The 14403-nt window shown below is 37.7% G+C and overlaps 3 protein-coding genes across 3 annotated transcripts; 2 read left to right on the top strand and 1 right to left on the bottom strand.

Moving 5' to 3' along the window:
• Positions 1-308: 308 nt before the first annotated feature.
• Positions 309-4126, bottom strand: LOC111441564 (UDP-URONIC ACID TRANSPORTER 1). Its single transcript, XM_023078608.1, has 4 exons — positions 3175-4126; positions 2461-2564; positions 1863-2091; positions 309-720 (listed from the first exon to the last, which is right to left on the bottom strand). Exons 1-4 carry the CDS (start codon positions 3616-3618, stop codon positions 574-576), a joined length of 924 nt encoding a protein of 307 aa, XP_022934376.1. The 5' UTR covers positions 3619-4126; the 3' UTR covers positions 309-573.
• Positions 4127-5219: 1093 nt separating this feature from the next.
• Positions 5220-8404, top strand: LOC111441459 (probable inactive purple acid phosphatase 16). Its single transcript, XM_023078461.1, has 5 exons — positions 5220-5535; positions 5784-6008; positions 6098-6380; positions 7631-7796; positions 7927-8404. Exons 1-5 carry the CDS (start codon positions 5292-5294, stop codon positions 8155-8157), a joined length of 1149 nt encoding a protein of 382 aa, XP_022934229.1. The 5' UTR covers positions 5220-5291; the 3' UTR covers positions 8158-8404.
• A 2383-nt stretch (positions 8405-10787) lies between these two features.
• Positions 10788-12960, top strand: LOC111442210 (protein IQ-DOMAIN 14). Its single transcript, XM_023079503.1, has 5 exons — positions 10788-11085; positions 11188-11487; positions 11573-11806; positions 12153-12284; positions 12424-12960. Exons 1-5 carry the CDS (start codon positions 10972-10974, stop codon positions 12769-12771), a joined length of 1128 nt encoding a protein of 375 aa, XP_022935271.1. The 5' UTR covers positions 10788-10971; the 3' UTR covers positions 12772-12960.
• Positions 12961-14403: the final 1443 nt, after the last annotated feature.

Raw genomic sequence — 14403 nt, 5'->3', positions numbered from 1 at the left:
CGATACATAGTCCTAACATTCACTAGCATTCCCAATGACTTGCTCATGTCACTTGTTTTGAATAGTTTTGCGAGATTAGAGATTGTCCCTACGGACTAATACAAATCCTTTAAACATATTTGGTTCTCATTCAACAAGACCACCCAATGTACTACTGTTCTAAGCCAAACATATTTAAAAACATGTTAATAACAACATTCCTCGTAAAAATTCAAAAGCCACCAAATGGGATGATTTCCCTTTGACAGGAATTTAAGACAATTAGAATTTAGATTAAAAAGTAAAGAGTAAACAGCCCTCTACAGAGCTCAATCAAAACTGAGCTATATATTGTTCTTGGCGAGATGATAAAAACTCAGCTGAATTGATAATGAACAAGGGACAATATCTTCTAAAAAAAGGTAACGTGGAACGTGGAACGTAAACGAATCGAACAAAAAAAAATTATTACTCAATCGTCTTTCCTATGATTCTAATAAACAATCTCCAACTCTTAACCATATTTCTCTGATCATCACAAAATAACAATGTGTCATCTTCATGGTGATGATTCCATACCTTGGTTTCATTCGATCATCTATACCTCCGCTTGGTTTCTCCATATGCAATGACTCCGAGAACGGTTATCGTGTAACCACCTATTCCGATGACTGTGACGGGGTTTCTAAACAGAAGAATGGAGATAACAACGGCTACTGCTCCTTTTGCATTGCCCAAAACCTGATAAGATGAACAGAAGCAAAACTTCACAGAGATTTCTCAACAGATCGCAGCAGTTAGAAACAAATCTTGACAAGCAGTGCATAAACAATGTTTAAAACAAGATCCCTATATTGGAGGAAGCATTCTGTCTCAATATCAGTTATGGCATATCCAAATAATTGTGTAAATCTGAGGACCCACATCGAGCAACAATCCACTGACTTTGGCCTAGCTTTTTGTGAGATCCCACATCGGTTGGGGAGGAGAATAAAGCATTCTTTATAAGGATGTGGAAACCTCTTCCTAATAGACACGTTTTAAAAACCTTGAAGGGAAGCCCGAAAGGGAGAGCCCAGAGAGGACAATTGTGATGTCCCACATTGGTTGGGGAGGAGAGCAGAACACTATTTATAAGTGTGTGGAAACCTTCCCCTAACAGACGCATTTTAAAGCCTTCAGGGAAAGCTCGAAAGAGAGCCCAAAAAGGACAATATCTGCTAGCGGTGGATCTGGGTCATGACAAATGATATCAGAGCCAGGCACCGGACGATGTGCCAGCCTTCTCGTTGTTCCCCGAAGGGGGTAGACACGAGGCGGTGTGCCAGTAAGGACGCTGGGCCCCAAAGGGGGTGGATTTGGTGGCGGTCCCACATCGATTGGAGAAAGGAATGAGTACCAACAAGGACGCTGGACCCCGAATGAGGGTGGATTGTGATGTCCCGCATTGGTTGGGGAGGAGAACAAAATACCCTTTATAAACGTGTGGGTGTGGAAACCTTCTCCTAGCATACGCGTTTTAAAGCCTTGAGGGAAAAGCCTAAAGAGGACAATATCTGCTAGCGGTGGATCTGAGTCGTTACAACAATATTTGCTAGCAGTGAAATATCATCTTTAAGGGTGCCCCAACTCTCAACTAGCATTGTCCCCGTCCTTCCATAAAACCACCTCCCTAATCTTCACCATAAAAGTTGTTTCTAATTTTCTTTTTTGATCGAAGTAGAAAAGAACATAAAACTTAAAAAGTGGCACGGTCAATCAAATCCAATAAATCTCTACACGGAATTCTGTAAGGACTAACATGAAAACTAAGTAACATGGGTTTATGGCAGTAATATACTAGAACCCTTTAACAAAAGAAGAGGATCAAGAAGATATCTTACTTGGAGTGTCAGTGCGCTGGTATGTTTAGTAACCAAGAAGTTCAACAGGTTTGCTGAATAAGCCATAACTGAATTCAATAAAAGAAGAAGCCACATGAATCTATGGTCCCTTCCAAGTGCTATGGTAACATCCCAAACATTTGGTTCCATAATAAGTGCTACAGGCAACAAGGCTAGAACAGCAATCGGGGACATATATAGCAGCAAATTCATCGAGTTCAACTTTTCCCTGCCAACAATCAACAGACAGCAGCAAGCATATGATTTTGACACTCAAAAAGTGAAGTAACAGCTAGATGAACTGATGACGTTCCTAAGAAACACGTAAACTACTTAAGGTAACATGATCGTCTACTATATCAGCTATTGCAACAGTTTTTCACATTTTCCAGTTCTTATTACTTATGAGTCAATTCTGTGCAAGCTTGAATCGTCCACATTAACACGTCCCTCAAGAAAAATGTAACATCAATCTAATTTAATCATGAAACGTGGGAGAGCGATTCTTCGAAGAATCGCTATGAAAATGAGGCAATAACTCGACAGTAGAAAATTTATTGAGGACAAAAGAAAGGCAATTTATGACAATTACAATTACCCTTCTGAAGATAATAGGATACCCTGAAGAACAGATTTGAATGCCCTTGCAGCAGTTGCACTTATGCACATAATAAATCCAAACAAGTGAAAATCCGGTTCGCCCTGCAATCACCCGTAGAACGTCTTACAACTCCATAGACGATTATAATATAAACACGTTAAAAGAATCAATTTACATGTATGAACAAAGTTCTAAATGAAATGCTCTCAAATATGAACTACTACAGTCGAATAGGCAAAGGATTTGCCTCAGCAATCTGCTAATTTGAAAGCCAATCCTCTATTCTCGTCTCTAAATCCCATAAACTATTGCCCCTCAAACCGAAACAGGCTACATTTGTTTTACAATTGCGCTCGACGCTATCACAGACTAGTAAACACTTGAGCCTGCCCTGATAAACATGAACTTTGAGTTTTTGATCTGTTCATAATCTATAATTCATAAATGGCCTATTTGAATGTGGAAGACGATATCATATCTTGAACCAATCAATGAGTACTCATGGAATTTAAGAATTGGTTATAAACAAAATATATGAAGCTCTGCATCTAACATTCTTCCAGATCTGGGCTGCATTTACGCCACACGCCTAATGGTAAAGTTCTACTGAATTCAAAGCTAATTCTAAGGAATCTTAATCTTTTTCTTGCGTTTATGCAATGAATAAAAGCAAAAGAGAATTAAAAGTGATCGAAAATGAACCAAACATACCCCACTGGCGATGACAACCCCAGCAACAACAGGGATAAGAGCAGCATAAGTGACCCAAGCCTCCCTCTTAAGCGTCATCAAATAGGCGAAGAGAGCAGTGAAGAACGGCGTTGTCGCACCGACTGCCTGATTGAAGGATACGGCAAGGTACCGAAGGGAAACATTACCACCGACGACGGAGCCACAAAAAACAAGGCTGAGCGTCGAGATTTTAAGGAATTGGGATCTGGATTTGAGCATCTGGAGCGGCACAACCTTGAAAACAACAATGGAGAAGTAGCTAAGAATCGCGCAGGCGGACATATGGCACATTGTGAGGAAGATTGGGAATCTGAAGCCATAATTGGATAGCAAAAATTTGTTCAGAAGAAGAACGCCAATGTTGGATGAATACCAAAAGATCACAAGAGACAACACGAATAGGGTTTGCTTATTGGTAGCCATCGTTTATCAATTTCTAATCCGATTCTCGATTCGTCGTTCAAAGGGTTTGTGGATTTGCAGGAGAAACTCTCATCTGCGCTGCAATGGAATCGAACGCATTTCCCTTGTGGATCTCTCGGGGAGGAATTCAAAAGAAATGAAATCTCTAATCTCTACAGAATCGTTGCGAGCGAGAATTCGGGAAGTTTGCAGGCGATGGAGAGAAACTAAAAACAGAGAAAATTTTGTGTTCTTCGTCTATCCGACATGTGTCAAATTAGAATAAATAATGCAGAGAAATTCATCATCCGATCCATGATATGAACATGAAATCAAATGAAGTGTTCATATTATAATCAGCAAATGTGCTTAATTTTATCGTATCAATATCAAGAAATTCATCATTCGATCCATGAACATGAAATCAAATGAAGTGTTCATATTATAATCAGCAAATGGGCTTAATTTTTATCGTACCAATATCAATTCTTGTTTGTTCTTCCCATTAATTTCAAAATATTGATTGATCTGCGAAGAAAAATAGCTCCATATTTCTGTCGGTGGAGAACAAGGCTTATATATATATATATATATGTATATTTTAATAATTTTATTTAAGTTAAACATCTAATCTAATCTTTTAGTTAAATTATATTTATTTTAATATAATTATATAATACTATAAAAATACTTTTGTTTTTTTTTTTTTCAAAATTTTCTGCCATGTCAGAACTGTAAGATTTTTTTTTTTTTTTTTTTTTTTTAAATTTCAAAAGTTTTAGTATTATCTTATATTATATTATATATACAAAATTAATCTTTTTTCCTTTTATTTCAAAAACAACCAAAATGCCACCGAATATTAAAATTTTAAAACTTGATTTTATTGGTTTATTACGTCAACTCAACTCAGTGACACGTCATCAAATTGGGTATCATTATTTTTGGCTCGGTCACAACTCTTTTTTGTTTTAGTTCGGATTTGAATGATTAAAAAAAAAAAAAAATAGAATTAATATTGTAAATTTTACGACACTTTATAACACTAATAACTAACGGTAGGTTTGTTATCATCAAAATATTGATTAATTAAAATTAATTAATAGGTGACTCAGCAACAGAGAGTGCATGAATTTTTTTTTTTTTTTTTTTTTTTGCAACTTAATTTCGGCTGGAGAGGGAATAAAACATTTCTTATATAGATGGGGAAACCTCTCACTAATAGACGTGTTTTAAAACTGTGTATGTTGACAACGATATGTAACAGACTAAAACAGACAATATCTACTAATAATAGGTTTGAAATTGTTACAAATGTTATTAGATCTAGATAACGATCCAGATACCAAGCTGTGTGGATGAATTATGAGATCTCACGTGGATTATAGAGTGAAACCAGACATTTCTTATATGTGTGGAACGAAGCTATTAAGATGCTCAAAGAATATTCCAAATATATATATAGAATATTCCAAATATGTATGTATGTATGTATGTATGTATGTATGTATGTATGTATGTATGTATGTATGTATGTATGTATGTATGTATGTATGGGGATTTGCATCATTTATATCACAGCAACGATCTGAGAGGGACCCTTTTGACGTCGTTGCTCAAACGGCAAGTTCTCTTTAAACCTTACCTTACAATATAAAGCTCTGAGGAAGGAAGCTCTGTTGAGGAGTAATACGATGACGCAGACGCCCTTCATCGGGAAACTCGCAATATTCTTATCCTTCTTCGCCTGCGTCGGCTGTCTGTCCTCCGCCACGGCCCGCGGCACCGTTCTCCGCTTCCGCTCAGGCTCCCCCACCTTCAAGATCGTCCTCTTTGCAGACCTGCATTTTGGGGAGGATGCCTGGACTGATTGGGGCCCTCTTCAAGACGCTAATTCCTCTCGAGTCATGTCCACTGTCCTCGACCTTGAGAATCCAGGTTCATTGCATTCCTTATCTTAAACTCGAGTGAAACATTCCTGAGTTTAAGAAGAGAATATTTGTTGCTAAGATTAAAACTCGATTAAAACATTCCTAAGATTCATTTCATTTCATTGCATTCCTTATCCGAAAATATTTGTTCTAAGATATATGTTTAGCTTTAAGACGAAATAGAGAAGATTTGACTAGTTGTATCGATGCATTTGGATTTTAGAAAGCAAGTATTAACTGATATTGTGATCATAGATTTGGTAGTATACCTTGGAGATGTGATTACAGCAAACAACATTCCAACAGCCAATGCAAGTTTGTATTGGGATCAGGCAATCTCTCCAACAAAAGCCAGGGGTATTCCATGGGCCAGTGTGTTTGGAAATCACGACGACGCGCCATTTTCGTGGCCGATCGACTGGTTTTCTGCTACCGGAATTCCTCCACACCGTTGCCGGGACGATGCTACCTCATGTTCAGGTGAATATATATATATATATAGCCAACTCTACATTCATTAGATTGATGTTTTTGTTCAAAACATTGTGTTTTTGTGTTTTCTGGTTAAGGATTAGAAGAAGAATGTGAGTTTAGAGGCACACAACGGTTGGATTTGATGAAAAATGAGGTGAAGAATAGGAAGCTATCACAATCTAGAAATGGTCCAAAACATCTCTGGCCAAGTGTATCAAACTATTATGTCCAAATCTCTCCATTCTTTGATGATTGCCAATCGCCAGTAATGAACTTGTATTTCTTAGACTCTGGTGGTGGTTCTTATCCAGAAGTAATATCCAGTGCTCAAGTTGAATGGTTTCGGCATACAGCACAACAAATCAATCCTAATTCTAGGTATGGATAGTTCTTGATCCCCGAATAATGCAAATTTAGTCTCGTATCAGTTAGAATTAAGATGTTGTTTAGGGGGTAGATTTGGAAATTGTTAGAAACGATAGACTCTCCTCAGTGATATTGTGAGATCCCACTTCAGTTAGAGAGGGGAATAAAACATTAATCGAGTGTGGAAATCTCTCCTTAGTAGACGTATTTTAAAAATCGTGAGACTGACTGCAATATGTAATGGGCCAAAGCGGACAATATCTGCTAGCGGTGGACTTGGGCGGTTACAAATGGTATTAGAGCCCGATTCCGAGCAGTGTGCCAATGAGGATGCTGACCCCAATGAGGATGGATTGTGAGATCCCACATTAGTTGGAGAGGGGAACAAAACATTCTTTATAACTGTGTGGAAACTTCTCCTTAGCAGACGCATTTTAAAAATTGTGAGGCTGACGGTGATACGTAACGAGCCAAAGCGGACAATATCAGCTAGCGGACAATGTCTTGGGCTGTTACAGATATTGTTCACTTTAGATATAAACCCACAAGATTTAAGTGCTTTTGGTTTCACCAAAGGTTGCACGTTGACTAGATAAACATGAGATCATGAGTATATAAGTAGAGTCATTACTAGATAAACATGAGATCATGAGTATATAAGTAGAGTCTTTTCAATGAAATTGGAATCAAACCCTTGGCCACAAGATTTAAGTGCTTTTGGTTTCACCAAAGGTTGCACGTTGACTAGATAAACATGAGATCATGAGTATATAAGTAGAGTTATTACTAGATAAACATGAGATCATGAGTATATAAGTAGAGTTATTACTAGATAAACATGAGATCATGAGTATATAAGTAGAGTCTTTTCAATGAAATTGGAATCAAACCCATGGCCACAAGATTTAAGTGCTTTTGGTTTCACCAAAGGTTGCACGTTGACTAGATAAACATGAGATCATGAGTATATAAGTAGAGTCATTACTAGATAAACATGAGATCATGAGTATATAAGTAGAATCTTTTCAATGAAATTGGAATCAAACCCATGAAGGGTAACGTTGAAACTGGACAGTAACATACTATTGTGAAATGTCTCTATTGCCTCTTCGTATTTCTTCTACTTCGTTCGGCCTCTGTTTATATGACTCTTATATTTGAGGCATTTGAGATAACGTAGAAGTATACAAGCTTAGGTTTAGATTGTTTTTGTACTTAGTTTTGGTTGTGATGCAATGGTATAATGCATGAGGGAAGAACAGCATACCAGAGATTGTTTTTTGGCACATACCAAGTGGAGCATACGAGCAGGTGGCTCCATCTTGCATACAAAAGCCTTGTGTTGGTTCAATTAACATGGAGAAAGTTGCTGCTCAACAAGCTGAATTTGGCATCATGAGTCTACTTCAACAAAGACCTTCTGTCAAGGTATTATAATTAAGAAATAAACATTAATTCGTTCGTTCTATTTTAGTCCTTAAAATTTGATTACGATTACGTTCAAGTGGTCGAGTTTTTAAAATTGATTCGAGATACGTTGGATTTGATGCGTTTGTAGGCAGTGTTTGTAGGACACAACCATGGATTGGATTGGTGCTGCCCTCACAGCCCTCACAACGCTACAAATAAGCTTTGGCTGTGCTTTGCAAGACACAGTGGCTATGGTGGCTATGGAAACTGGGCAAGAGGAGCTAGGATCATCCAAATCACCCATCAACCCTTCTCCCTCAAATCTTGGATTAGGATGGAGGATGCTCAATTACATAGTCCAATCACCTTCACTTCATAGATTCTCGAAACACAATCTTAAGCTCGTTACACATTTCAAAACCTATGTCGAAAAAGTCAAATGATTGACTTTTCTATGATTGCCATTTAGATTCGTGCTCAGTGTCACGGTCTTACTTGTCCAAGGTGTGTTGTCTATGGCCACATATCGGATGTCTCGGTCATGCTTGTTCAAGACGTGTTGTTTATAGCCGCATGCCCGTTCCAAACCCCTTTTAGATGCTTTCATCTTATACAGCTCTTTACTATTTCATGTTGTGTCAATATGGGGGATTATAACCGTTCACCAAAATCATGTCTACACTTGCAAAGGCTAAAATGCTTCAAAATGTACTAAATTATATGTTATTTAAGTTGTGGTGTTCCTTTATTTGCTTAGAGTCATATAATGCTGTTTTCTTCCATTTTTTCAAATCATTTTTAAATGTATTTCCTAGCTCACGTTTTCTACATCATTTGTCACAAACATGACTTGAAGCCTGATCATTCGTCGACGTTGTTTGCGACATTCGAATTTCTCACGACTAACTTGTTCATTGGATTAAAACAACTGTCGCACAATCGTTGTCCTACTACCGCAAGAGTGCGATTGTGGCACTCAGCAACATAATGAAACATTCTTTTTCTTTTTTTAAGCTCAACGACATATGAGGTCAGGAGATTCGAACTATTTACATCTTGATCGTTGATATATGTCTTAACCATTTAAATTATGTTAGCTCGTTCTCATGACAAATTAATCAAATTAGTCTTAATTAATCATTTTATTTTATAGAATATAGCAGTCAATTGGGAATGGGAATAAAAGAATTCAAAAGAAAGCAATTGAATAAAAGAATGCAAGAAAAAGCATTTGAATCAATTGATACAATGCAAACTCATGATACCTTTATCAACCCATTTTAATATTAGCATCAATAATCCATCCAAATTTGAACATGAGTGTTCTTCACCGACCCTTTCAAAATTTATTTATTTACTTATTTTTGCTAAAACATCTCGTAACGCTGTCAGTAAATATTGTCTTTTTTTGTGATTTCTCTTTCGAGTTTCTCCTTAAAATTTTTAAAACGCTTCTACTAGAGACAGATTTCCACACCCTTATCAACCACGTTTCATTTTCCTCTCCAACCAACATGGAATCTTACAGCCCACCCCCTCTTTGAAGCCCAATTTTCTTGCTGGAACTCGTTCCCCCATATGGGATCTCACACATCTAATCCAATCTCGAACATAAATCATCCAACTACGAGTTAATATCGATTTTCACGATGTAATTTTCATTATTATACAACTAAATAATTAATATTTATACCAAAAAAAAAAAAAAAAAAGGTTCATGAACTTGAATGGCAATCTAAGCATATATTATTTTTTAAAAAAATGATGTTAATTTTGTAGGTTAGGTGGCATTAGAACAGCTCAAAAGCTAGTTTGGTCTCATTGTTTTGGGCCACAATTTGAATGGTAAAGAGATTTTAAAAGGCTTTATTTCTTTTGGACAAGTCATCAACTGTTCACATGCCTCATCAATGGATCATTGGGACCAATTTGGTGGGCCTTGATGTGCAAACCACAGGCCCATTAGAGGAAATTATATTATTATAAAAATCATGCAATCTAAGGGGGAAAAAAATAGTAAAATAAATTAAATAATTTTAGAAATTAAAAAAATAAAAAAAATAAAAAAAATGGAGCTTTTGAAGCATGCTTGGTGAATACTTCTAACAGAGAAAAAACAACTCAATATTATTTGTCAAAGGAAGGATTTAAAGTGGCACCACACTTTTATGTACCTTTTTTGGTAGAGGGTTCGTTTAGGTTAAATCACAAAATTTCTCGTTTTTATGTCTTATAATGTGGCATCGTGGTTTGACGTGATGTAACTGTGAGGTCCCACGTCGATTAGAGACACAAACGAAACGTTTCTTATAAGGATACGTAAACTTCTCTCTCATAGATGTGTTTTAAAACAGTGAGACGGACAATATCTATTAGCATGGTTTCAGACTGTTACAAATAGTATAAGAGTCAGATATGAGAACACTAGCGACTAAAGGGTGGATTGTGAAGTCCCATGTCTAACAGAGATGAACTAAACATCTCTTATAAGGGTGTGGAAATCTCTCCCTAACAGACGCGCTTTAAAACTATGAGACTAACGGTGATACGTATACGGGCTAAAACGGACAAATATCTGCTACAACTTGAGCTACCAAAGGAGGTAGACCTTCGGTGTCGCCTCGAGGGAAGCTCACCAATACAGAATTTCAGGTAGGGGCGAGAAACATGAGAAATGAGTTCATGCCACGACGATGTATATGGAAAAAAATTGGACGGAGAGAATATATTAATGAAACGGAAAGAAAGAAATAGAATAAGAAAAGGTAATATGAACATATATATATATATATATATATATGTATGTATAGGTTTTGATAAAGAAGATTATTTGGAAAAGATGAGGCAGGTAATGGGACCAAATAGATGATGATGATGATTAAAGATTGGTGTCACATGCATAAGTTAGGGAAATGGAACCACATATATATGGACTCATTACATACAAATTGATATCAATTAAGTGCTTCCACCATAACAGGAACACTTTGAACTAGTCCATGGCAGTTGTGAATTTGACAGTTGGAGGTGAGATAAAGCAGCAAAACATGCCACAAAAGCCCCCTTCAACCCACACCTAGATCACTTTCTTCACTCTTTTTCTTATGCCTTTATGCTAGCCTTGGGTTGGGTTGGATTGGGTTGGCTCGGGTTGGCTCGTTGATATTGATATTCGGATATCAACATCGGATGAATGATCTCTCTGTTCTTAGAGGTTAAACATGGTGTTCTAATGGCTAAGACAATGTGTTGGATTGGTTGGGTCAAGAGGCTTTTTGGTTCTGACCCAAAAACTAAATCAGAAAAGGTTTGATTCATTTACTTTTTTTTTTTTTTCTCTTTGTGTTTTTGAATTTGTTTTCAGATTTGAATTGCTTTGATTCTTGTTGGGTTTGGTTTTAATGTTTAGAAATCTAGAAAGTGGAGATGGGTTACTCAAAGATTCAAGGTTAAGAAGTGCCAAGTGATTGCACCACCACCACCACCACCACCACAAACAGCTCTCAATGAAGCAACGGATGAGAGGAGGAGACAGGCTTTGAGTGTTGCTGCTGCCACAGCTGCTGCAGCTGAGGCTGCCGTTGCAGCTGCCAATGCCGCGGCCGAGGTTGTCCGCCTTACGGCCGCCTCGGACTCCTACTGTTTGTTCTCGATGAGAGATCGAATCTCGGCTGCCCTTAAGATTCAAAGCTATTTCAGGGGATATCTGGTAAGGAAAGAGATATTGTTATTCTAAAAAGTCATTTCAAACTCACTCGATCGATCTTGATCTTAATTTTAATGTTTCGAGGTAGGCAAAGAAGGCCTTGAGAGCACTTAAGGGAATAGTGAAACTTCAAGCAATAGTTCGCGGCCGAGCCGTGAGACGTCGAATCGACGCTGTTTTGAACCGACCAATGATAATCGAGGAAAGAAGGAATTCAAATGTGTTTCAGAAGAAAAGTTTCATTGCAGAAAGAAGTTGCAATAGCTGTGGAAAGAAGGTGTTCATCCAGCCAAAAGAGGAGTTTGAGGAGGATGAACTAAAGGTATGCAAAAGTAGAAAGCGTTTCTAACCGATATTGTCCGCTTTGGTCCGTTACGTATCACCCTCAACCTCACGTTTTACTCATTAACTAGGAAAGCCCAGAAGAAAAAACTCCGCTTTAGCCCGTAACGTATCACCCTCAGCCTCACGTTTTACGCGTTAACTAGGAAAGCCCAGAAGAAAAAATTCAAATAGGACACTATCTGGATGAGTACTAGTTTCGTTGTGTAACTCTGAAAGACGCGTTTTAAAAACGTCCCCAAAAAAGACAATATCTACCAGTAGTGGGTTTGAGACATTACAATTTCCGAGTACTAACCCGTTAAGTTTGTTTATTATGATATCAGCTTGATTTGAGCAGCCTAAGAAACTGGGATGGCAGCAGTCTCTCCAAAAAGGGCATTGAAGCCTTGCATTTAAGAAAGCAAGAGGCAATGATGAAAAGGGAAAGAATGTTAAAATATTCATTTTCACACCGAGTAAGTACATTCTACACGTCAATTACCGCTAAGCTATGTTCCTATAAACATTACCTGCTCGAAAGCCTTAAACATAGGCAAATATTTTCACGAACACTCACGGATTCCCGTTACGTGGGGTCGTTTGGCATCATCTCAGGAAGGAAGAAACATCCAAATGACAGAAGAAAGTCCAAGGAGAAGTTTGAGGCCAAGTGTGCACATAAGTTTAGTAAGTGATGTGAATATGAGCTCACAATACTCATCGCCAAGAAGATCATTCGGCCATTTGAAGCATAATTGCTCATCAGGCGGTGGTGGCTATGAGGGCTGCATGCCCACAAGCTGCTCGCCGGTGTTCCCAACGTATATGGCGGTGACAGAGTCTGCTAAGGCTAAGACAAGGTCAATCAGCACTCCTAAGCAAAGGCTATCATTTCTTAATGATGTCTCCTTTTGGTCATCTTATGAGGGAGACTTTATGAGGAATATTTCTAATCAAGTTTGAGAATTGCCCTCTTTTTTTTGGTTCTTGTTTCATCTTTGTGCTTCTGTTTTCGCTTGTTTTTCTACGAACTTATGTATTTTCGAGTTTCGTTATGTTCTATATACTATATTGATTTTCTTGTCGGTGTCGGTTGGTTCTTCGACCGTTACATCTTGGTTACGGGTTAATAGAGAATTTTCACTTTGTTTATCCGTTTTTGCGCTCGTGGGTGGATTTGATAGGATGACATGTGCTTTATGTATCTCTACAATGTGACGATATTTGTCTGTTTTGGATATACGTATTTTCTTGTATAATAATTGTCCTTACCTTTATTGCATGGATCTCTGATTTGTACTTCTAACAATCTTCGTGATTGAACTTTCTTATCGAGGGGAGATTAATGTTTATCTCGAGGCACGATTTGTTCATTGTGAGGGAAAACCCACATAGAGCATTGTGAGGTCTCACGTTAATTGGAGAGGAGAATGAAACATTTCTTATAAGGGTGTGGAAACAGTAGACGCGTTTTAAAATCGAGAGATTGATGGTGATACGTAACAAGCTAACATGAACAATATCTACTAATAGTGGGTCTAGGCTGTCCAAATGGTACGAGAACTAGACATTTCTTATAAGAGTGAAACCTCTCCACTGTGAGACTGACGGCAAACGTAACGAGTTAAAGTGGACAATATCGATTAGCGGTGGACTTTTCTTAGACTATTACAGGCACGACCCAAACTTATGAACCAAGATCGAAAACAAACCAAACGGAATGACAGCTGTAACCAAGAGGCTGGGCTGAACAAACAAAAGAAAATGAAGAACTCAAATTGGGCCTGAATGTAATTAAGGCCCACAGACATGGAGACAAGCCCAAAGCTAAAAATTGATACATCACATGAAACTTAATTAAGCCCAATTAATTAGGGGCTAATACTTGATTAGTGATTCTTAAGCCAAAGAAGGGGCTTAAGTAATATCCCTTAAAAAAAAAAATTCTTAGGTACGAAAGACTGATCAACCGTTATTATCTTATAAACTCGAGTTCAAAAATTAGGACGTACGATAACGGTTTCAGCCCACCACTAGTCGATAATGTCCATTTTGGTTTGTTACATATCGCTATCAGTCTCACAGTTTTAAAACATGTACAATAGAGAGAGAAGTTTCTACCCCTTAAAACCAACCGATGTGTACCCTCGACTACGAGATCAAAAGCTCGAATACCTCCCACCTGTTAATAAATGAATATATCATTCATATGATCGTTGCTTCGTAAACACAAGAACCAAAATAAACTGAATTCTCTCTAATTCACGTGGACTATCATTCATAGAGAGAGAAGTTTCTACCCCTTAAAACCAACCGATGTGTACCCTCGACTACGAGATCAAAAGCTCGAATACCTCCCACCTGTTAATAAATGAATATATCATTCATATGATCGTTGCTTCGTAAACACAAGAACCAAAATAAACTGAATTCTCTCTAATTCACGTGGACTATCATTCATAGAGAGAGAAGTTTCTACCCCTTAAAACCAACCGATGTGTACCCTCGACTACGAGATCAAAAGCTCGAATACCTCCCACCTGTTAATAAATGAATATATCATTCATATGATCGTTGCTTCGTAAACACAAGAAC

This window comes from Cucurbita moschata, unplaced genomic scaffold (assembly GCF_002738365.1).
Source record: "Cucurbita moschata cultivar Rifu unplaced genomic scaffold, Cmos_1.0 Cmo_Scf00004, whole genome shotgun sequence".
Classification (NCBI taxonomy): domain Eukaryota; kingdom Viridiplantae; phylum Streptophyta; class Magnoliopsida; order Cucurbitales; family Cucurbitaceae; genus Cucurbita; species Cucurbita moschata.
This window is presented reverse-complemented; position numbering and strand designations above follow the sequence as displayed.